This window comes from Alexandromys fortis, unplaced genomic scaffold (genome assembly GCF_014885135.2).
Source record: "Alexandromys fortis isolate MF-2015 unplaced genomic scaffold, M_Fortis_MF-2015_v1.1 scaffold_10, whole genome shotgun sequence".
Classification (NCBI taxonomy): Eukaryota; Metazoa; Chordata; class Mammalia; order Rodentia; family Cricetidae; genus Alexandromys; species Alexandromys fortis.
In genome coordinates this window covers 3,547,568-3,570,379 of record NW_026067895.1, presented here as the reverse complement: position 1 = coordinate 3,570,379, position 22,812 = coordinate 3,547,568, and the positions used below count along the sequence as shown (strand labels likewise).

Sequence of the window (22,812 nt, the reverse complement as noted above, 5' to 3'; positions counted from 1 at the left end):
TAGATGAGCAGAGGTCAGCTTCTCTTCAGGTGTCCAAGTACCATTATCTGTCACATCCTCCCCAAATGACAGAGAGTAATGACTTTGTATGTGTGTATTATGTGTGTATGTGTGCTTATATTACATATATACAACACCCTTTCGTGTCTGCAGAATAAAAAATAACACATTTCAAATAGATAAGCAAAATTAACAAAGATATTAAAATACTGTAAAATGTATCTGTTTTATGTATCAATGTGTATGTATGCATATATGTGTATATATATATTTTCATGTGTATACATAAATCTGTAGTTGACTGACAAGAGAGAAAAAAGAAAGTGGATATGGAAAAATAATTATTGGGGGCTGGAAGTATTCAGGAAGCTGTAAAATACACTATATTGCTTTACATAATAAAATGTATACTGCTTTGAGAGGGAAAACATTTCATTTTTATGTACATCCATCTCTACCTTTAAAGTAATTAAAATTTGAAATAAAGAATGTGTCATAAACTTAAGGAAATCATGAATTTTCTATAAACTATGCTGTGTTCCAATGTAACTGCTATTCCATTTTATTTTTATCTTGGAAGATCAGGAGAAAATTCTATATTTAAATTCTGTGATAAGAATTTCTAGTCTTATCTTTATTTTGACCATTTATTTATAAATGCTTTAACAGTGAAAGATATGCCCTCACATCCATGGACTGTCTTCAAGTCCCAGAAGGTCTTTGCCTTCGTTGATATTACAGCTGAGATATTTGAACAAAACGGTTGTTTCGTCCATATTTGCGGTGGGATACATTAAGATAAAAGAAGATTGAAGATTGCAAAGTGGTCTATGCTGAATTATATGCTGCAGCGCAGGCTTACACAGATTCCTTCAATTTTGCATAGGCTTGTACTTCCTCCGTGCATACTTGAGCCTCCAAACTGTCTTTTCTTTAAATAATGCAGGGAAGAAATTAAATAATTAAAGTTGCAGCTAAGAAGTATTAAAGACTTTCAGCCGGAAAAGAGGGGAAAGTGAAAGGAAAGAAATGGATATTTGTAGAGGAAATGATGTGAACCCTTTCAGGGTGTCTCACTTTGAGGGGAAACCCTTGGAATTAGAGCTGAACGGTTTGGGGAAACGGAATCCCTTCTTGGATGGAAGTTCGGGATCTTCACTGCTGATTATTTAGTTTTAATAAGACTCCAGGGATTAGAGCTTAGACTGTACTGTTTCCATTTAAAAAGCATTTTCTTTTTGAGTCAGGGCCTCACTACGTAGTGCAATCTGGCCTTGAACTCACAGCGATTCTCCTGACTCAACTTCTCAAGTGCTAAAATTGTAAGCATGCGTCACCATACTTGGCTCAAGTAAATGTTAATTACTTGCTTTCCTTCATTACTTATTTTGAGACAAGGTAGTCCAGACCAGACGAGAACTGTGTAACCCAGACTGGCCTTAAGCATGTTGAAAGGTGCTTCTTACCCTCTGCAGTGCTGGGATTACATGTGTGAGCCACCAGTCTCAAGTTATTTTATAGACCCATTGTTCTGAATGCTTGCATTGACTGAAATTTGTTCCTGGCCTCTGATTATTACAGAATCCCCCATTTGCATTTTACAGACTATTGGAAAACTGAACATCAGACAAAAACCCTTATGGGGAAGGTTCCAGGCATCCTGATTTCCTTCCCAAACCTCGTCTGCTGCATACACTTAAGACTGTTAGATAACAGATTTTAGATGTCTGAAGGAGCAAAGCATTCCTCAGCTTCCCTTCCACCTTGCTCTAATCTAATTATGAGCCCAGGCCTCACACTTTGCTCAGAGTTGACTGTTAAAGCTTAAAGGGAGTCCTGAAGTCTTACAGAATCCGATTGATTGAAGACAGATAATATTCAGCCTAGATAGCATTGATTAAAAGTAAAATAAATAAATAAGCCAACAAAGCAAGATGAAACTTCCTTAAATTCTCCAGATCCCTTGTGAAAGTCTCTGAGAAGTGTCCCAGATATTTGAATCGTGCAATGATGTCACTCAAATCTAATCCCGAGAGTCTGGCCTTTCAAATGTATTTCAAGTTCTTTCTTCCTCGGCACAGAATTCCTCAACTGCTTCAGCAGTAGCTTCTTTGATGACCTTTCTGGGTGACTTCTCACTTAAAGTTAGCATTTGGCATTGACAATTTGAGAACCTGGTACTATACCAATTTAAGCATTAAATGTTAATAGCTTAAACCTTTCGGAAATGTGAATTCTTATGTTAGTCGTTGAGTTAGCACTGGCTGACTGACTGGCTGGTAAGCTGCATAGCTGGATGTGTGGATGGATGTATGGATGGGCGAATGGATGAGTGGACAGACAGATGGATGAATAAATAGACAATGGAAGTAACTAGATAATTAGTAAGCATGGTAGGTTTGGGAATTCTACGGCTAGAGTGGGAACGTATCAATTCACCACATTTATTGGACCACTTAACTTGTTAAAGTTCCCTGTCTGGTCCCCTTAGGGTGTGCCTAATTTTGAGACCTAAAAGTTGTGAGTTGATTCTGAGGAAAATATCTAACACACACACAGCCTTTATTTCTGATACTCTCCGAAGTATTTTTACAACAGTGAAAAATTATAAACAATTTAAATGCCTAATAGAAGAGCTTACTAAATTATTATGTATCAACCCAACAGAGTATGGTCATTAAAATGATAATTACAAAGGCTGTAGAGACATATTTATAACATGTATTATGTGAAAACATGCAGGATATAAAGTATATGTGTGCTGAATTTACAAGGTTATAAAGACACGCTTTGTTCAGCTTGCTTTTAAAAAGGAATATCTAGACATGAAAAGAGCTGTGTTTTAGCAGGGGAAATGCTGTATTTGTCTTCTTTTTAAACTATTATAAATATATTTCTAGTACTTCATTCTGATGAAAATGAGGGTGGCAAAAATCAGAGTGGGGAAATATTTTAGAACAATGTGAAGTGAAAATTTAAATTTTCCATAAAGGGAAGAAGACGACATTAAACACACCCCACCATAAACATTTACTCATTATTATTATTATTATTGTTGTTGTTGTTGTTACTATTGTGGCTGGGTCTTCTATATTCTAGACTGGCCTCAAACTCTCCAGCATAGGATGACCCTGAACTTCTGAATTTCCTGCTTCCACTTCATGAGTGTTTGAATTACAGGCATCATTTTGAGTCTTTTTGCTTCATTATCAAAGTTCTATTAATAGCTAGGTATATTAGGCATGTGCGAGTATGTTTGTGGTATGGAGGAGTCAGGGTTTAAAAAATGTCGCAATGGGAAAACTGATCTGCCAACAGGAGCCACTGCAGAATAAACATGTCCTTGAAATCTTCCAAAGGCTCTTTTTATAACAGCATCCACCATAATGAAGGCCAGCAGACATCTCCGTTGTTTCTCTTAAACATGGGGTTTCATCATGAGGAGTATTTCACAATCCAACTCATCAGCCCATCTGTAGGATCTGAGTAATCAGCAACTCAATTCCACTTTCAGCCTTGACACTTCTGAGCAGGGTTGATTTGGATATCCATCTGGGAAGAGAATGAAGGATTTACTGGACTCTGAGGTGGAGAGAGATGAGGGGAAGCGGTGGAGAGAAACTGCCTTCTAGTGACAGACATGGAGAGGCTAGGAGGGGAGTCTCCAGACCCTTCTTCTCAAATGACAACAGAACTTTCCCACTAAGTGAGTGGTGAGCACAGAGATAAAACAGAAGTTCCTTTCGGGAGTTTATCTTGGTAGAGGGATGGTGAATTTGGAGTTCACGATTCAGAAAGCATGAGTTACGGCCCAACCACCGTCACTCACTCGCTGTGTGTTGCTGGACAAGCAATTCCACTAAGCTGGTTTCCATTGCTCTAGAGAAACTGGTAGCTATGAGAACGTTAAAATAATGACCATGTCTCTGTTAATCTCACGTGTCACCGTGAAGAGCAGATGTGATAGCAACTGGAAAGGACTTTGAAAAGTTTATGTGAAAGCTGTCCTTGTGCTCTGTGGGCATTAACCGTCAGAGTCAGGCAGGGTCATTCTTTATCCAAAGCCATTTGCCTTCGCCCTTAACGCGCAGCTTAGTCAGCTTCCCCCTTTTTTCATCTAAATGTTTTTGGGGGAATTTTGCTTTGAGTTGGCATGGCGGAAAGAGCCTGTTCCTATGCGAATGCTACTTGGCAGGGAGTTTATCATTAAACACATAGAGAACAAATAACAGGAAAAACTGCCTAGAAAGCCCAGTGGAGGTAAAAGGGCTACAAGATAATAGAATATTGATTAGATAATTTGCCTCAGTGTCATTAGTTTCCACATATAACCCGAACCGCTTCTGAAAGAATTAATCTGCTATACCCACAACTCCCCCAGAACACACTTGGGCAGAAAAATTGTTTTCTCAAGTGTGCAAGGTGTTAATGGCAACATCAATTCCATAAAGATCCAGGTCTTTTATGCAGCCAACACTGTGGCCCTGATTTGTTAAGGACCTTTGGTTAGCCACCGTCTTCACCACCGATTTTACTTTTCTCTTCCACCTGATGTCTACCAGGCCACTTCTTTGCATCCTGAAGTCTAAACTTCACCCATCCCTTAAGATCTTTTCCTAATACTGCTTGCCCCAGTTTTACAGAATGTCAGCGTTTTGCATTGCTGACATTTTCCACAAAATTCTTTTCATTTTTCATGTTGTTGCCAAAATGTCAACATGCAAATAGTCCATGAACTTGCCAACTCGTATCTGTGCGGACGCACACGAAAGGACCACGATGGCAGAATCAGAAGTGATAACGGGTGACGAATGGATTTCTTGCTTTCCTGCAGTGGTTTCAATCTTTGCTCACCCCTCACAGTTTAGTGTCTTTCTGGAACTTGAAACATGTTCTCACTTTTAAATAAATAAGCAAAGAGTCGTAGGAGAGAGAGTTCTCCGTCCCCGAAGGCAAGCTGTGTCGTGGCACAGTGTGATCCGGAAATTCAATCTCAGCTTCACTGACAGAGGCAATATTCAGCCTTTGTTGAAGCAATTTACATTCTAGCCTTATTTAACATATCTATGAAACAAGAGAATGTTGTTCATATTTGGAGAACAATTAAAGAAAAAAGCCTTTGTCTTTAATCACTCCTTAGACTCTTGGCTCATGAATAGCGAGGGAAGTCAAATAAGTCATTGGACTTAAAGGGTAGCACTTGCCGGGTTTCATATTAGAATATGATTTCCTCCCTGTCTTTATGCAGTATCTATTTTTGAGTAATGATAGGATTCTTATAAATACCAATGAAGAATATCATGCACTTTAAGAAATCTGAAATCTGAGCTTTCTGCTGAAAGTATTCCACCGCTTTTGAGGAAAAACAACTTTATTGGTAAGTTATTCTCAAGTGTAAGATAACCATTTGAAAGTAGAACTTTGCTGCCGTTCTTGGTGTATAAAGCGGTCGGGTCGCCATAAGTCTCAGCCGGACGCCTCGTCCAGGAAACGGCTACTGAGAGGGTTGGCTCTTGAGAACAAACGGCTTTATTGTGAATCTAAAAGCTGTGGAACAAAGAGGTTTACATTTTGCTTGTGTAGTACTAGAAGTCTGAGATGAGGGCCTGGAGCTTTGCAGGGTAAAAACAACAACAACAACAACAACAACAACTAGACTGTGCAGTGCCTTAGTAATAACCACAACCTGCATACCACAGAGGTGGATGGATTGTGCCCCCATACAATGATAGTGATCTATACACAGTTTCGAAAGTGATCGAACATAACAGAGTCACACGCCATATGTTGTCACCTCAGTCCAGCTCCCCCAGATAACAGTACGCTCATAAGTTTAAAGGGAGCTGATAAATGGACGTCACCGGTTAGGTGGTAGCCATTACCACAGCATAGCACAATGCATTCCTCGTGTTTTGGATGCCGCTGGCCTAAGAAAGCACTACATTCCAGGTGTATAAAAGTAGAGCACATGTAGTTATATGCTGTCAGAGCTTTCCAATTTAATAATAACTAGGTGGCCTGCTTATGCGCATCCTATATTTTTATTGTTATTTTAGATTATTCCTTCAAATTATTTAATGAAAAGTTTATTGAAAAACAATGTCATGTTATGCCAGCATTAGCTTCACACATCTCTTGTTTACCTTATGTTGTGGTTTGAATGTAAATTGTCTTCATTGGCTCATGAGTTTGAATATTTGAACCCCAGGTGGTCATGCTGTCCTGGAACATTGTGGAATCTTTAGGAAGTAGAGTTCTCACTGAAGGCAGTGAGCCATCAGGGGAGGGCTTTCAGGTTTTGATAGCTGGGCACCATTCCTGTCCATGCTCTGCTTCTTGCTTAGCTGAGGTTTGAGGAAGTGCTGATTTCTAACTCCACACTTCTGCAACCTGGAGCCATCCACCATGGGTACCTTGCCTCTGGGATGCACTGGGTCCTCTCAAACTGTGAGCCACAACAAAGCTTGCTTTCTCAGCGTTGCTTCTTGTCATTTGCATTTGGTCAACAGGCATCGAGAAAAGGAATGAAGATGCCATGTCTTCTGACTGTGTCAAGAGGCTACAGCAAGTGAGCAACCTGGAGTGTGTACATTTGTGTCAGTTCCCTCTTCACAAATGCTTTAAGGCTGCAGGTATGGGAAGGGATATGTTTGTACTTATAAAATGTATTTTCTTCGTCTTTTTTTGTTTCAGATTAGCATTTCGAAGTCACAGTGAGTGTGCATCATTTTAGAATTTCTCACTTGGGCACCGATGAATGAGAATATTCCCTTAGAACATGTTCTAATTCCTAAGGCATTTGAGCTTCATCTTCCCAACAAGACCATGTTGTTGAATTGGTCGTTCTTAAAGACCTGATTCTCTGGGGAGGAACCAGAGAATAAAAAAGACAATTAAATATTTAAAATAACAGACTCCAGAGCCATTACAGGGAGAGCAAATCTTTAACCCAGAACTTTAGACTTGGAGAAGGAGGACAGGCTTCCACAGAAGCCTGGCTAAAGAGTGAAGCCATCTTGAAGAGAGAAAGAGAATGGGGTGGGCTTACTCTTGTTGAAGCGTTCCTGCCATTGGCTTGTGGACCTCGTCTTTCTGATAGGTAAAATCTCAGGCTCTAAAGCCGTTCCTTTCATTTCCTCCATCCTTTCCCTGACCACTTTACCACCAATTAGAGACTCAAGCAGGGTGGGAGCGCAGTAACCCCGTCCACCACTTCCATCATGAAGGGGACAATTGCTGTGGGACCAGCTAGATGGAAACTAGAAGCTAGGAAAAGACACTCAAGCTGTCGCATTTCTTTCCTGTTTGAGAGAAATAACTCATCCACAACCTTCACACTTCCTGTTCCAATTGGAAAGTTGTGTTGGTTAGCACATCAAAGATGACCTCAGAGGCACCAGAATGCATTGGTGTCACATTAAGGAACGAAAACACAGACTTCCTTTTGGATTAATTTGACCAAGAGTGAGCCCAAATGAATCACTCTTTTTTCTCCTGTGTGTTCTGTTTGTACTTTGAGATTACTGACCCGTCTGTGTCTTTTTGTCTCTTTTGCTGTCCCCAACAAAGAGTTTTGTTCTGTATTTATTAAACATATCATACACACACACACACACACACACACACACACACACGGCATGAAAAAAGAATGAAAGATTTTTACAGAAATCTTTAACAGACTTTTACTCAGGGAAAAGTCATTTTACTGACCCCAACCAACTCAAAGAGCAAACATAACCACAAACAGACATAACATGTTCTCTCTAATATGTATAGCGGATATCTGTTGTACAATGTGCTTCCAATATGTTGGCTGCTTTTAGCAAGCGATTACCACATCCATATACATACTTATATTACTCTGGGTCGGGGACATGGAACAGTACATAGCTTAAAGTAAAGCTATGCACTGGCTGAGGTTGTAAAAGCTCATTACATGGGCAATCCAAGGCATAGTAAGGCTGGTTTCATTGTTCTCTTCAAGGAGCGTTAAACTTGAATAGGCTGGGTAGCCTATCAGGTTAAGACAGAATGACCCCAGGAGGTATCATTAACTTTACTGCCACATCTTCCTAAAGTTCAATATTTTTTTTTTTGGTGTATGGGGGGATCTCTACAGATATTGTCATGAAACCGTATCAACCACCGAAAGCTTCCTGAGGATCAGTTTGTCACTGCAGGCTTTAAATGCTTAGAGAAGGTAGTCAACAATGCCCTTTTAAGTCAACTTTGAACATGTTAAAGAAATAACTCAGGCTTCCTAAGGCTTGCAGGATGTGTCCCCTCTTAAGATCACAGAATATATATTTCTGTAGTAAATGTGACAGCAAGCTTCGAGCTAACCTTTGTCTTGGGGATGTTATGCATCGTGGATCATATTTTTAAAGCGGCCTGGGTTCAACACCTGAGACGTCTGAGGGGAAGTCAAATGGCTGTTTCCCTGATTGTGTTGGTTTGGCTAACCTGAGTATCTATGAGGCTAATGTTAATTCTAGTTCACAGCACACTACTGTCGTTGACGAATGTAGCCTTTTCTCGGCTTTATTTGTATTATTCTTCCATCTAACTCATTTTTCTCTGATTAGATTACTGTCTTTCAAAGTGGCTTTCTATTGAACTTTGTGATTTTATCTATTAAATAAAATTGGATGATGTGCTATCTAAGGTCCCCTTCAACTTTGATATTCTGTGAATGATCCTGGGACTTGAAATATATTTGGCTCAGCGCCTGGCATATGACAAACGCCTAATAAATGTGGCTTATTTGCATAACTTATAACTATTACCATTATTAAATCTGATGAATTTTTATTACTCTCCCTGAATTTCACATATTGGAAAGCTGTTTGGGATCATGTGACTGGGTGACTCTTCCACTGAGCTGTGAAATATACAGCTCCATTTTTTTCTCCTTGGTCAGCTCCAAAGTATCCATTATGAATTTATCATTGACTTACAAAATTTAAGCCTAGAAGAAATTTCAAAGGTCAATTTTCATCTGGGAAGACAGGAAGTATCCTATAATGCAGAGCCTTCCCAGAATAATTCCAGAGTGCAATGTCAAGATACACCCTTATGGAGTTCTTGTTTACTTAGACACTGCTGCTTACAGTTCATGTAACGTTTATTTTAGGCCTTGGCGGAGAGGCCAAACACTAGTGGGGCCTCTTTGTGAAGTCATATCTTATAGGTATTATAAGACAGGGTAACAGTGTAAAACTGCCTGACTTCACACCATATGGCAGTTATAGAGGGAACAGCTATGGTTCCTTAAGGTGCTGTTCTGTGCATACAAAAAAGGCAGTGTTCATCCACCTTGGACGTGGACTGCCTGTCTCTAGTCAGGGACGGTGTACCAGCCACCATTATGCCATCAGCTCCCTTTCCCTTTAGTTTCTGAGTATTTGTTGTAAAGCTGACAGTCACAGCTAGCATGTACCTAAAGGTACAAAATAAACCAGTCCTCTTCTCTAGCTGTTGGTCCTTATCTGAAAGCTGCATTCCTGACCCAGGGAGACTCCGCTCAAGGATGTGAAAGGGCTAATGAAGACTCTAAATCAGCTGAAAGTGTCTTTATCAAAATTCAGGGATGTCATATAGATACATTTATTTGTTGTGTGTGTGTGTGGTGTGTGTGCGTGCATGGTGTCTGTGTGTGTCTGTGTGATTCTTGAGAGGGTTAGAGGATAACCTGCTGGAGTGGAGTTCTCTCCTTCCACCATGTGGGCCCTGGGGGTTGAACTCAGGTTTCCAGATGTGGTGGTAAATACCATCTCATTAGCTGGACTTTTCTTTCTTTCTTTCTTTCTTTCTTTCTTTCTTTCTTTCTTTCTTTCTTTCTTTCTTTCTTTCTTCCTTTTTTTTAATACTTATATCAAAGAGGAAAAATATGTTTTGTTTTTTTTTTTTTAAAGAAACTAAGCCTTGGTCCAAGAATTGACTAAGTGATTTCCCCCATTGTCTATCTTTGTCGTGTTTGGGTATGCCAGGCAGGACACACGTGTGGAATACAAGAGTGCTAGTGAAGAAACGTAAACACAGCAAAGGAAAATTAATAGCAAGCAGTTTTGTCATGCTAGGGAAACAGTGTTTAGCCCTCAAGAGACTCGGGCATTCTTCTTTATTTCATTCACAAGCTCAAACCCAGAGGTAACATGGCTTTCAAGAGAAGTGTTTTGTGTTTGCTTGTTTGTTTGCTTGCTTGCTTGTTTTTTGATGTGTGTGTGTGTGTGTGTGTGTGTGTGTATGTGTGTGTGTGCTGTTGAGAGACTTCTAGAGTCCTAGAGAGAAATCTCAAGGCCATGCTTCAAACTTGACTCTCAAAGTACTTTGGGCTGTGAGCCTCCTCCTGCTGACCGAGGTCAGACAGGTGCTTTTGCCCCACAGAGAGCGAATCCCCCCAATTCTGTCCCTTATGCACTTGCTGAAAATAGATCTTCAGTGAGCTCCTCTTGCTCTCTCTGGAGCTCAGCCACTTTGAGCTGCATAGCTGCAGAAGCTCAGGCTGGCAGTTAGCAGTTGACAGACCAATCTCTCTCTCTCTCTCTCTCTCTCTCTCTCTCTCTCTCTCTCTCCCTGCCCCTTACTCTGCAGTCCATGGTGTGGGGTTAAGAGCTGTGTCCAAAGGGACTGGCCAGTAGCCAGACTACACCAACACTCTACAACCAAGCAGAGTGCCTATGTTTCTCCCTTTACCAAAACAATGGGAATAACAATGAGCCACATTTACTCTTGAAAATTCTAAGCCTAAATTCCACTAATATTTTGTGTGTGTCTGCCACCCCCTCCCCCCATCACAATGTTCAGCACCATGTGAGAGGAACCATACCAGGTCCTCATACAGACGTGTTAAACCAGCCAATTGAACAATCAATAGAATACACATCCTTCTGAAAAGGGTATCTGTTTTTCTCATCTACCTTTGACCTGCTATATAGGGAAATGTTATTTTGAGTTTGTTTGTCAGACTCAAAATTATAACATGTTTATACAATATGCAAAATGCCATAAAATGTATGCTCCAAGGCACTAGTAGAATTAAGTTCGCAGGTATGAGTCAGATAATAAAATCATCCTGCAATGGATTAATCTCAGACACATTCAACTAGTGCTTAGGCAGAAAGATAAGGAATGGGAGAAGAGGGGAAAGGGAGGTGGGAATTCAGGACAGTCCTTTTAAGGCCAGGCGATCTATTTCATGAGGTCTAATTTTTCTTTTTTATAGTAAGCCACTCTTTGGCCCCTCACCTGCAATAAGACAGTGTGGATGGAGAAGCTCGAAGAGGCCCAGCAGGGTTCCCTGCTTTGTCTGAAGTCACTGTGCTTTAACACAGACACGGTATTTCATCCGACTTTCTCTGTGATCCTTTTTGTAGTATCATCCTTCACTGTTCCCAAGTCATATTTGGAAAGTTGGAAAACTCCCTTTGATGAGGAAGATCGACGAACGGCCACTCCCTTGGAACAGACACTTGCCCATCCTCTACTAGTCCAGATATCCCTAGAGCCATTTTTTCTCATTTCCAGCCTGGGATTTCACTCTCCTGTGACACTGTTGCTGAGTATCAGAGTATCTCTAAAGTCAGCAGGCGACAGACTTGGCTTTGGCTTTTGTAAGAGTGGATAAGACTTAACTGTCCTGTGTGGCAGCTTCTCCCGGGAGCAGAACGTGCAAAATAAACAGTTGCTGAAAAGCATAAAGAATCAGTCGAGTGGAAATCTCGAGTTATTTGTTCAGCAACTGAGACACCAGCGACCTTAAAATGCTTAGTTAGTACAAGATGTTTAGAGCCGGTATGAATGAATCTTTGCCATGCTTCCGTCTTATCATCGTGTAAATCTTAGACTTTCCAGAGCAGTGGCAAATTAATTCAAATCCATACTGGTGGAGAGAGAGGAATAGAAACCAAGAACCTATGGGTGCTCTCTTCTCAGCTCTTTGGGGAGACTGTCCCCCGACCCTAGAGGTTACAGTGGGGGAGAACAGGGAGGCGCTAGGACCTGGGTGGCGCCTGGCTGAGCCGGGCTCGTGAGGGCGGAGGAGAGGAGGAGGGAGAGGAGGGAAAGGAGGGGTGCTCGGGGGCGGGGGGGAAGTCATTTATGCGGAGCGGGCGCCGCTACCGTCGCCACTCACAGTCGCCGCGCGCTGCTCAGAGCCTGAGGGAGCGCAGCGAGCGGGCGAGCGAACAAGCGAGTAGCGGGGGCGCCTGGTCGTTGTCTGAGCTCGGGCCGGTCGTCTCCACCGCGCTCCAGGGCCCCCCGAGAGGAACGAGAGGCAGCCGAAGAGTGCAGGAGCGGAGCCCGGAGAGCCCGCGGCTGAGGCGCCAGTCCCACTCCACCTCCTCCTGTGCCAGCCAGGGAGTGCTCGCCCACCGCCCCGCTGGCCCAGAGCCTGTAGCCCGGGTCCCCGCTGTCCCAGGGATGGTCTAGGAGCCTGCAAGGGGCTCGCAGCTCCGCTCCGCTCCGCTCCTCTCCCGGACTCTCTGCCTCCTACCGACCGCTCCCGGTTGCGCGCCCCGCCGGCCCAGGCCGGAGAAGTTAGTTGTGCGCGCCCTTAGCGCGCGAGCCAGCAGCCGGGCGAGCAAAGCGGCGAGGCGCCGGGACCATGGGCTGGGGTTGGAGGAGCCGCTGCTGCTGCCTCGGGCGGCGGGACCTGCTCTGCGTGCTGGCGCTGCTCGCGGGCTGCCTGCTCCCAGTGTGCCGGACGCGCGTCTACACCAACCACTGGGCAGTGAAGATCGCCGGCGGCTTCGCGGAGGCCGACCGCATAGCCAGCAAGTACGGATTTATCAACGTAGGACAGGTAACCCAATCCCCGGTGACTCAGGCATTGCACCTAGAAACTAGCTGTTGGGGACTTCTTGTCCCCTTTCCTCGGACCCCTCCCCCTTTTCCAGATGTACTTCTGCAGCTGCGGCCCGAACTCCGGGGCGATGCTCTCGCCCGGTCCTTGCACAATCACACGCATGCCCCGAAGTTGCTGGGGTCCCTGTTTAATTTGTTTTTACAAGCTGTGCGGGACAGGTAGGGTCTTTGGAAAAATCTGGGGTGCCTCTGCCCTGACTCGGACTCGCCTTGGACCTTTGGACAGTCCGGGAGGGCTGCTAACTTGAGGAAACACCCCTGCGAGTAATCGTGGCAGGGAAGGTAGAGACCTTTGCGAGGCCAAAGAGTGAGAACGCCTCTGGACCCAACTAGGAGGGGAAAGCCTGGATTAACCTCTTGGGCCACAGAACTGCTGGGCTCTGGAGAGCCTGGAGCGCTTCAACTGGAGCTGGGGTGGGAGGAGAGAGGAAGGGGGCGGGACACCAGAAGGGAAGCACGAATTTAGAGGGGTCCTGGCTGCTGGTTCGCCTGGCTGGGATCCAAATGTGGGCCCCCGGAGCTGGGTGGGGAGGAACCTGGGAGACTTTGAAAGCCACTGGCTGGGTTCCGCTAGGGGAACTTCGGAATCTTCTATTGGGGTGGAACGTGAGGTACCCTGTTGCAGCGTGTCGCAGGAATGTTTTGATGAGGTGCCTTTGGTGGGCTTTCGTTCCATTCGCTATCCTGAGGGAAATGCCAAGACATTTTTATGGGACCCTAGCCAGCGCTACCGATTTGTATTCTGGCCTAAAAGCCCTGGATTTTGTCCTCTTTCCCAGGTCCCTACCAGAAACGGGACTGGAGAGTGCTCTGTAAGTGCCCCTCCTAAGGACCTCACAACTTTGAGACTGATCCAAGGAGGGAATCCTGTTGGAGCTCAAATGGGGTTGAGTGTAAACCCCAAGGGCCACAGGGACGTTTTGGAGTGTTCGCATGGTGCCACGGGGCTCCTAGGAAGGTAACCATTGGTGTTGATGAAGCGAGAAGAGCACAGATGATTTCTGAGACCATTTCATTTGAACTCTGTGCGCGTCTAGGATGCTGGGCCAGCCCCCTCCCCGCTCTGCCCACTGGGGGAAAATTCGACTGGGGGAATGAACTCCTTTGCCTGCTTCTAGAAATAAGCTGGGGAGGAGCTGTACGCATACAGAGGACAGAGAGGGAGGTGTTGCTCTTTACCCTCCTGGAGGGAGGATGTATTCCAGAGAAGCCAGTGGAGGGCTGAGACCAGGGCAAGAAGCATGGTTTATGTCCCCGTCGCTTCGTTGGGTCCCCTGAAGAAGTTAGAGCACCCAGTCAGATTTTGTTACCGGAGTGTCTGCCACCTGCAGGAGAATTACCTCTTGGGGTTCTATCGACCTCTTCCATGAAAGAAACACGGAGTCCATTCAGGTCTTTTAACCAAACCTTACAGTTTAGCACCAAATAAATCTCAGTAGTGCCTACAGGAAGGCTAACAGACAGAAAGAACACATCTGTCCAATCTTTCAGGAGACATTTTCAGTTCAGCCAACATTAAGCATCTTCTTTGCCAGCCGCATTTGGAGGCTAAGTTCTCGAAGCCATACTTCTTCAAAAACAACCTTGGTGCACAATGGGCATAAAACAGACCAGGACACTGGGATAGGAGACTGACCCCAACTGTACAGCCATGATTGGAATCTAAGACTCTGGTCCAGGATGGCTCCTTTGGGGATTTTGTTGCTTAAAGAATCCTTCTATCCAGGGTGCAGAAGGAAAGAGTAAAATCCCCTTTTCCCTGAATTCTAGTTGGTAGCTCAGTAGACTGGAAGCAAATATCCCGTCAGTGCTCACTAATATTTGCTTAGAAGGACCTGGACTTGTTGATAATGGGAGGTTTCTTAACTTGCAAGGGTAGAGAGACACTTCTGTCCTCCTGGACTCAGAACTGAGCTAAGACTGCAGAGTCCAGTGGCCTCTAGTGAGAGGGCAGCACTGTTCTCTCATCTGCTTTGAACAAGCAAACATGCCAGTGTCCTATAACATCTTCTGACTTTTTACAAATGTCTTTATAGCAAAGAGCCACGGCTTTCCATGTCAAAAGTAAAACCAAGGAAGTTTATATACATACCACTAACTACTATTTACTGTAGTTTTTACAATCCCATTGTGGAAATAAAGCTCTCCCAGGGGTTGCAGAGGAGCCCTGAATTGCTGCAATAACTAGTGTGAAAAGATCTGCTATTGCACAGAGTAAAACATTTTCAGGCAAATGAAAGGAGCAAACGGCTTTTGGCTTAGGCGGGGTAAATTGAGTTCCCGCGTGCGCACCATCATGGCACTGTAAAGGGACAATGTATTTCGTATTCATCGTTTACTGCACTGACCTTTTAACACTTTGGCCATCCTTCTATGATTCTTTCTTTCCAGCAATAAACCGGCCATGGTTCAGCTTAGGGCAGTAAATAATTTACCAATGTTCCTGGAATGTTTTCATGTTTTGTGCTGGGGGGGGTCCGGGGAGTTCGCTCATGTATCACAAATTCGACCAAGAACTTGTTTATTATTTCTGAAGTCATTTATGATCCTGGCAGCATGTAGATGTATATATTTAGTATGATATTCTAGGTGAGGAAAGTAGTGAATTTTCACCACAGTAAAGTGTTGGCTGCCTACTTAGACTATCAATGCAGTGTTTTGTGTGTAGCATGTTAGCATTTAAGGGTAAGATTTCTGGCCTGGGGATTTCTGCAGAAAAGGGAAGGTGGCTCTCTTTTTCTGTTTCGGGAAGATAAGACATACAGAGTAATGGGAGAAGCAATCAAACAAGCCAGAAGGCCCTCTAGAAGGGAGCAGTAATGCGGGTTGTTCTTCCCTCTGGTTATGGAGATAGCATTATGTTTTCTTAGGTTTTATGAATGGTTTATGTTTAAAACTCTCAAGTGATGCCTAGCTATCGTCATTGCTAGTGGTTGTTCTTGTGTCAGAATATATCAAGTTTTGCTTGCTATGTTGGGCTTGTGGGATGCCTGGAGTTGGCAAGCTGAGCTCTGAATAGCAGCCCCTGGAGTATCTAGAACTACCAACCCCTAATGGGGTGCCGCAGGGTAGGTGATATGCATGGCTGTTGGCGTGCCTGGGGTAAGAAGAAGCAGCCTTTGTCCGCTGCCACTAATTGTATCCTCCGAGTCTTTGAGTTAACAGCCTTCTGGTTAGGGAATAGAAATATAAAGGAATAAGGTCAGGTACATGTTATTAATTGTTGGTAGACGAGATCTGTGTAGAGAGGAATGAATTTCTCGTTAATTGAATCTGGGAGATCTCTTGTGAACAGATGGTTTGCAGTTGCTGTATTTATCCTTCTATGAATTGCCTATAATCATTGATTCCAAGCCGGAGATTACCAATAAGCAGCCTTCCTCACCACCAGCCATGTCACGTTTTGTGCAGGTTTCCACAAGGGTAAAGCCAGCTGGAAGCTACCCTGAGATTTGCTTTACACGGGGCTCCCCCAGTGAGCATGTGGGTGTGAAGACTAGCAAGGCTGTGAGCGGGAAAGTCACTGAACTTAGGGGCACCCCTGTGCCTCGGTCTGTAAGATGATAAACCTTGAGATAACAGAGCAGGGGTCGCTATGCACTGTTCAGCACATAGGCCTGTGGTAAAAATGTTCCTTGAATTCGAATCAGAGGGGACAGGTTGAAATAAGTGAGACCTAAATGTTATTTAGATATGGTGAAAGGAGGACTTTTTTTTTTTTAAGGGAAGATATGTAGATGTCAAGTGGCTGAGTTAGGTGAGTTTTGCACACGAGGAGAGTGATTTTCTATTTCATTTAAAACTGTTTCAAAAACAGTTTTATGTTGCACTTAAACAATGCAAGCCGATGGCCCTGGATGGTACCATCTTCCCTCATTTACCTTTGCTTGAGATGGAAGGGAGGAAAGGGCAGTATGTAGAGAATGAGGGCTGGGGATAGAGCTTAGTTGATAGTATTGTACAAAGAGCTGAGTGCAGTTCCTAGTACCTCATAAAGTAGGCACGCTGGTGCACTGATTGGGAGTTCAAGGTCATCCTCACCTATATCCTGAATTTGAGGCCAATCTGGGCTACATGAGATGCTCTTTGAAACTGAAAATATCTGAAGGACAATTGTATCATAGTTATGTATATTATAAAGCATTTTGCATTAGCATATTGTGTTTAATCACATTTGAATTAAAATGTTAAGACTGAATGTTATCTGTACACAGTAAACTCAGAATGATTTTCCAGATAAGTAGGAAATGATCTAGAGCGGGAAGAACCTTGTTCAAAGATGCTGCTGCCTGGTTTCCTGGTTAATGTTGGCCTGTGAATAATAGGATTCTTAAATGCTGATGAGTGTCAGAGAGTGAGTTCTGGGTGTTCATGGCTAGCCTGCTAGGCTGTATGCAAATGGACTGAGTTTCCCTGGTAAATCTAAAGGCATGTTGTAAGCGGGAGAATAGATGCATGGCTAATCCCATCTGATCCCTGTGTGATACATCTGGCCTTGCACGGGATAGCTCTTCACAGCCAAGAACCTCAGCCCTGCCTTGGCTAGCTGCTCTCACATGGCATGTTTCTCATGATGAGACTGAACCAGAACAGGGAAACCTGGACTAGAAAAAGCCATCAAAGGCCGTAGCCTGACGATGATGGAGTGTGTGTGTGTCGGGGGGGTCTGTTGTATTAACCTAATAGACAAAGAATGGGTTCTATGAGGCCTTTGGGGTTCTGCTTAGCTTTAGAAAAACATTTCTGTGAGCCCCAAAGCCATTGAATTTGCCTTATCACAATCTCTCATGGGCTTCGTTCCAGAGGTTTTAGCTTTAAAGGTCAGCCAAAGAAGCAGGATAGTATGCTGGGAAAATGTCCAGAGAAAGGGAGTCCTGACCCAGAAACACCCCTTGGGATGGGAGGGGTATTTGTGTTATTCGTTCAAGTCCTGTGAGGTAGAGTCTGGATTCTTCCCAAGGCTGAAGCGTCTCCAGGTATTGTTTCGCCTGGCGACCACATCACTCAACTCACGCAGGTTGGTTTGATGACAAGCTGCCTTTGGCTTCCGTGTCATGAACATGAATGCCTCTGGACATTCATGCATGCTGGAAGATAGCTGGTGCTTGTGTGTTTGTCCATTTTGGGTTTTATAAAAATAAACACTGCACTGTTAAAAATGAAATTACTTGTGAAGTATTCTCGTTAGTTTCTGACCCCTCCCTCGTCAGCCCAAAGAGCAATCAGGGCTCTCCGTCCCGTGGGAAGTCCAAGGAAAACCCTCCTCTGTCCAGGTCTCGTAAGGTGAGCATCCAAACAGCCTAGGCTCCCACAAAGCCAATACATGCAATAGGATCAAAAACCCATTGCCATTGTTCTTGATGTCTCAGTAGTCCTCATTGTCCTCTATGTTCAGTGAGACCTGTTTTAACCCAGGCTTTTTCAGACCCAGGCCAGCTGGCCTTGGTGAGTTCCCGATAGAGCATCTCCATTGTTTCAGTGTGGGTGCACCCCTCGCGGTCCTGAGTTCCTTGCTCATGTTCGCTCTCCTTCGGCTCCTGATTTGGACCTTGAGATTTCAGTCTGGTGCTCCAATGTGGGTCTCTGTCTCTGTCTTCTTTCATCGCCTGATGAAGGTTAATATTCAGGAGGATGCCTATATGTTTTTCTTTGGGTTCTCCTTCTTATTTAGCTTCTCTAAGAACCCGAATTATAGTCTCAATGTCCTTTATTTATGGCTAGAAACCAAATATGAGTGAGTACATCCCATGTTCCTCTTTTTGGGTCTGGCTTACCTCACTCAGGATAGTGTTTTCTATTTCCATCCATTTGCCTGCAAACTTCAAGAAGTCCTTGTTTTTTACTGCTGAGTAGTACTCTAATATGTATATATTCCATACTTTCTTCATCCATTCTTCAATTGAAGGGCATCTAGGTTGTTTCCAGGTTCTGGCTATTACAAACAATGCTGCTATGAACATAGTAGAGCATATATTTTTGTTGCATGATAAGGCCTCTCTTGGGTATATTCCCAAGAGTGGTATTGCTGGGTCCATGGGTAGGTTGACCCCAAATTTTCTGAGAAACCGCCACACTGCTTTCCAGAGTGGTTGTACAAGTTTGCATTCCCACCAGCAATGGATAAGTGTACCCCTTTCTCCACAACCTCTCCAGCATAGGCTATCATTGGTGTTTTTGATTTTAGCCATTCTGACAGGTGTAAGATGGTATCTTAAAGTTGTCTTGATTTGCATTTCCCTGATCGCTAAGGAAGTTGAGCATGACCTTAGGTGTCTTTTGGCCATTTGAACTTCTTCTGTTGAGAGATCTCTGTTCAGCTCAGTGCCCCATTTTATAATTGGGTTGATTAGCCTTTTACAGTCTAGTTTCTTGAGTTCTTTATATATTTTGGAGATTATTTTTTTCTTTTAAACACTGCTTGGCCCATTATATCTAGCCTCTTCTTGGCTAACTCTCGCACCTGGACTAGCCCATGTATAATAATCTGTGTAGCCTACGAGGTGGCTTACCAGAGAAGATCTTAACCAGCGTCTGTCTGGAGTGGGAGAATCATGGCGACTCCCTGATTCAGCTTCTTTCTCACAGCATTCTGTTCTGTTTACTCTGCCTATCTAATTTCTACCCTATCAGAGGGCCAAACAGTTTCCTTTATTAGTTAACCAATGAAAGCAACAGATAAGATACAAGACCCACCTCCATCATTTCCCCCTTTTCTGTTTAAACAAAAAAGAAAGGCTTTAACTTTAACATAGTAAAATTACATATAACAAACAGTTGTAAAGGAAGAATTACAGTTGCAATATTTATATCTATTTTATCTTTATCATAATAATGGAAAACTATAACTATCCATTCTTCAACTCCATCAAAGACTCCAGAAGGATATAATATTACCTAAGCAAACAAGAAATCCAAAACTCTTGAAATGACAGAGACATCTCGCTGCCTGGACAGTCACCCAAAGTTCCTCTGTACCGTTGGGGCATCCATCTTCGGCCTTTAGGCCCATAGTAACCAGCAGACTTTTCAATGAAGCAGGAAATTTCAAAGGCAGTTCAATCACCATCTGCCTACAGCGTTATTTTATCTTATTACGGAAATAGTAGTGAGTTTGACCTTAGGCGTGTTCCTAGTCCAGACAGACATGTATCTAAGGCAGTCCAGCACGTGTGCCGCAGGGTCAGTTCGTAGGCATTTGTGTACCTTCGTCATGTGGGGAACTGTCAGTTCTGGAATCTACAGCCAAGTGATTTTGTTTTTAAAGAGCGATTGTGGGCTTGTCTAGCTCAGCAGCCAGAGGGGATGGTAATGGCTGTGATTTCTTCATTTCCCCATGTGCGCTTCATTCTCAGGCAACTGTTGTCTACAAAACATCAGAACTCACGTGAGCCTTAGTAATTCTTCTACCCAGTGGTGGCATTGAAACCCCAGAAGGGATATAGTGTGCTCTGACCATGGAATGGGGTCACGTCCCCCACATTTGGGCCAGACATTTGTCCAAGGGGACAGTGGTTCATGGGTGGGTCATCTTGGGCCACATGTCTAGCTTTGAAGTGCGGGAAATGTTGATCTCTGCGAGGCAGTCCAACACTTGGGGAGGGGCCGTTCCCTAAAGGAAAATGAATTTCTATTACTAGAATAAGAGAAAACAGATGTGGGACAGGGAATGACCCCACTACTGATATGATTATATAAGGCCATGAATGCCTAGGCTCTTTCCTACATTACCAGGGAGGATTCATTATATGGATATTCTGTAAGGAGCAAATAAAGCACATGCTGCTTCACAACCATGTAAATCTCCCCAGATTGGGAGATTGGGAGATATTTTCTGGGACTAGGGATTTTTACTTACAACTATCATTTGGTGGAACAGCGGCGATCTGCCTGGTTAGTATGGCTCTGTGATGCCTGGGGAGTATTCACAATGGACTGGAGGAAGCAGAGAATAATAACGGTTATTATTAATAATGAAATTGGAAAGATTTGGAAGTTCCTATGGAAATATACTCAGGTTTTGGTGACTAAACAGAAGTGAGGTTTGAGGGAGAAAGAAGGATGTCAGGGCAGCTGCAATTATCGCCTCGGGACCTAGAGAATGTGGACTCATTTGTGCCATTTGGACAGTCTTCGGGAGCATTTTCAAGGAGAGAAATATAGATTAAGCCTTAGTTTTAAAGAATTTTGTTTAACGTATATTTTAAGGTACACGGCATCATGTTTTGGCATATGAGTATGCATGTATGTATGTGTGTGTATGTGTATCTCTCTCTACATGTATAGATATATACACATATAATGGTTACTAAAGAGAAGCAAGTAATTCTGTCATTTTTCACATCTCTTCGGAGCCCTTTAATTTGTTTATTAAAATTATTTTATTTAAAAAATTGTGTTTGGATGTGCCTGGGTGGGTGTATTTGCATATGAGCACAGGTACCTGCTGAAGGCAGAGGCTTCAAGTTCATCTGGACCTGAAGTTACAGGTGGTTGACAGCTGCCCAACGTGAGTGCTGGGGACTGAACTTGGCTTAGCCAAGAGCCGTACATACTATGACCCACGGAGTCATCTCTTCCAGCCTTTTTTTTTTCTTTTTTTCTTTTTTTTTGGTTTTTCGAGACAGGGTTTCTCTGTGGTTTTGGAGCCTGTCCTGGAACTAGCTCTTGTAGACCAGGCTGGTCTCGAACTCACAGAGATCCGCCTGCCTCTGCCTCCTGAGTGCTGGGATTAAAGGCGTGCGCCACCACCACCAGGCCTCTTCCAGCCTTTTTATTGTTTGACGAGTACCTAAAATCTAGTCGTTTAGCTGGTTTTCAGTGAACAATACCATATTATTTATTTAGTGTTTATGTTGTGTATCAAATCCCTAAGTGTTTCTCATCTTATAGAACGCTGCTCTTTTTGACCTAGGCCTATCAGTACCTCTTCCTTCTATTCAATGGTACCTACCATTCTATTGGTTCTGAATAGCTGGCTTTCCTTCCTTCAGATTCTAGAATACAGCTGAGGTCCTCTGCAGTAGGTAGAGGGGCAAGTGTAGTGAACTTTCCAGTGGATGGCAGAGTATTTAGCCCAGGCAAGAAGTAAGGATCCCTGCAGACAGACTTTACCCCTCATGCAGCTCCGCATGAACTATGGAAGTTTGTAGCAAGGGTGCTGTGGAAATGAATTGCCAAGGTATGACCTGTGGCTAGAGAAGAGGGCCTGTGAATATAAGAAGGAGGAATGTTCTCATTCAGTCAGCAAAGGAGGAAGGCGGTGGATGAAGGGGAGAGCAGAGCAGGAAGGTGCAGGCTAAGAGCTCTCGAGAGGGTGTGTCCTCCCAGTTCCAGCTCTGCAGCAGTGAGGTGTGCTGACAGGAGAATCCAGCGGGATGAGAATGAGCAGTAGTGGGGTCTCCAGAGTTCTTAGCAAGTGCTCTGTTGACAGTGTAGGGAAGTTGGGTTGCGAGGGCTTGCAAGGCAAGGACAAAATTATTACCCGCATTCTGCCTCTACTGACTTTTCTATATGCCTGTCCTCTCCCTCCATCTTTTTCTCATCAGGATACTGTAGTTAGGACATAGATCCAGGACCAAGGATCTTTGAGCCCTAATGCCATTGCTTCTAAGCTGGAGAACTCTGGGCAATCACCTTAAGCTTTCGGTGCCTTCGTTTCCTCGTGTGTGAAAGGAGACAGTAACGTTATTCCTCCTGACGGGATTGCTGCGAGGGTTAAAATAGCACCCAACACATTACATTATTAAGAAATAATGTCACTTCATTTTTTTTATTTACTCATTTTCCTTCACCAATTTCTTTTCATGGGTGCTCTTCCTCTCAAAAATGTTAGAAAAGAAATGATGACCACCCTGTGTGTGTGTGTGTGGTGTATGTGTACATGTGTGTACATGTGTGTATGTGCATGTGCATATTTATACTTTTATCCTTTCACTAGCCAGTGAGATC

General features: G+C 43.7%; 1 protein-coding gene across 4 annotated transcripts in view; it reads left to right on the top strand.

Annotated features, from left to right (window-relative positions):
- Nucleotides 1-12,149: 12,149 nt before the first annotated feature.
- Nucleotides 12,150-22,812, top strand: part of Pcsk5 (proprotein convertase subtilisin/kexin type 5) — a 411,377-nt gene continuing 400,714 nt past the window's right edge. For 3 of the 4 annotated variants that reach the window (XR_007594733.1, XR_007594738.1, XM_050158819.1), the window contains exon 1: nt 12,593-12,802. Coding sequence is in view for 2 of the 4 variants with exons in the window: in XM_050158819.1 (XP_050014776.1) it covers nt 12,605-12,802 (198 nt within the window). In the remaining 2 variants the exon portion in view is untranslated. Of the gene's footprint in view, nt 12,803-22,812 lie in introns of all 4 variants that reach the window. The other variant, XM_050158830.1, reaches the window with a different exon arrangement.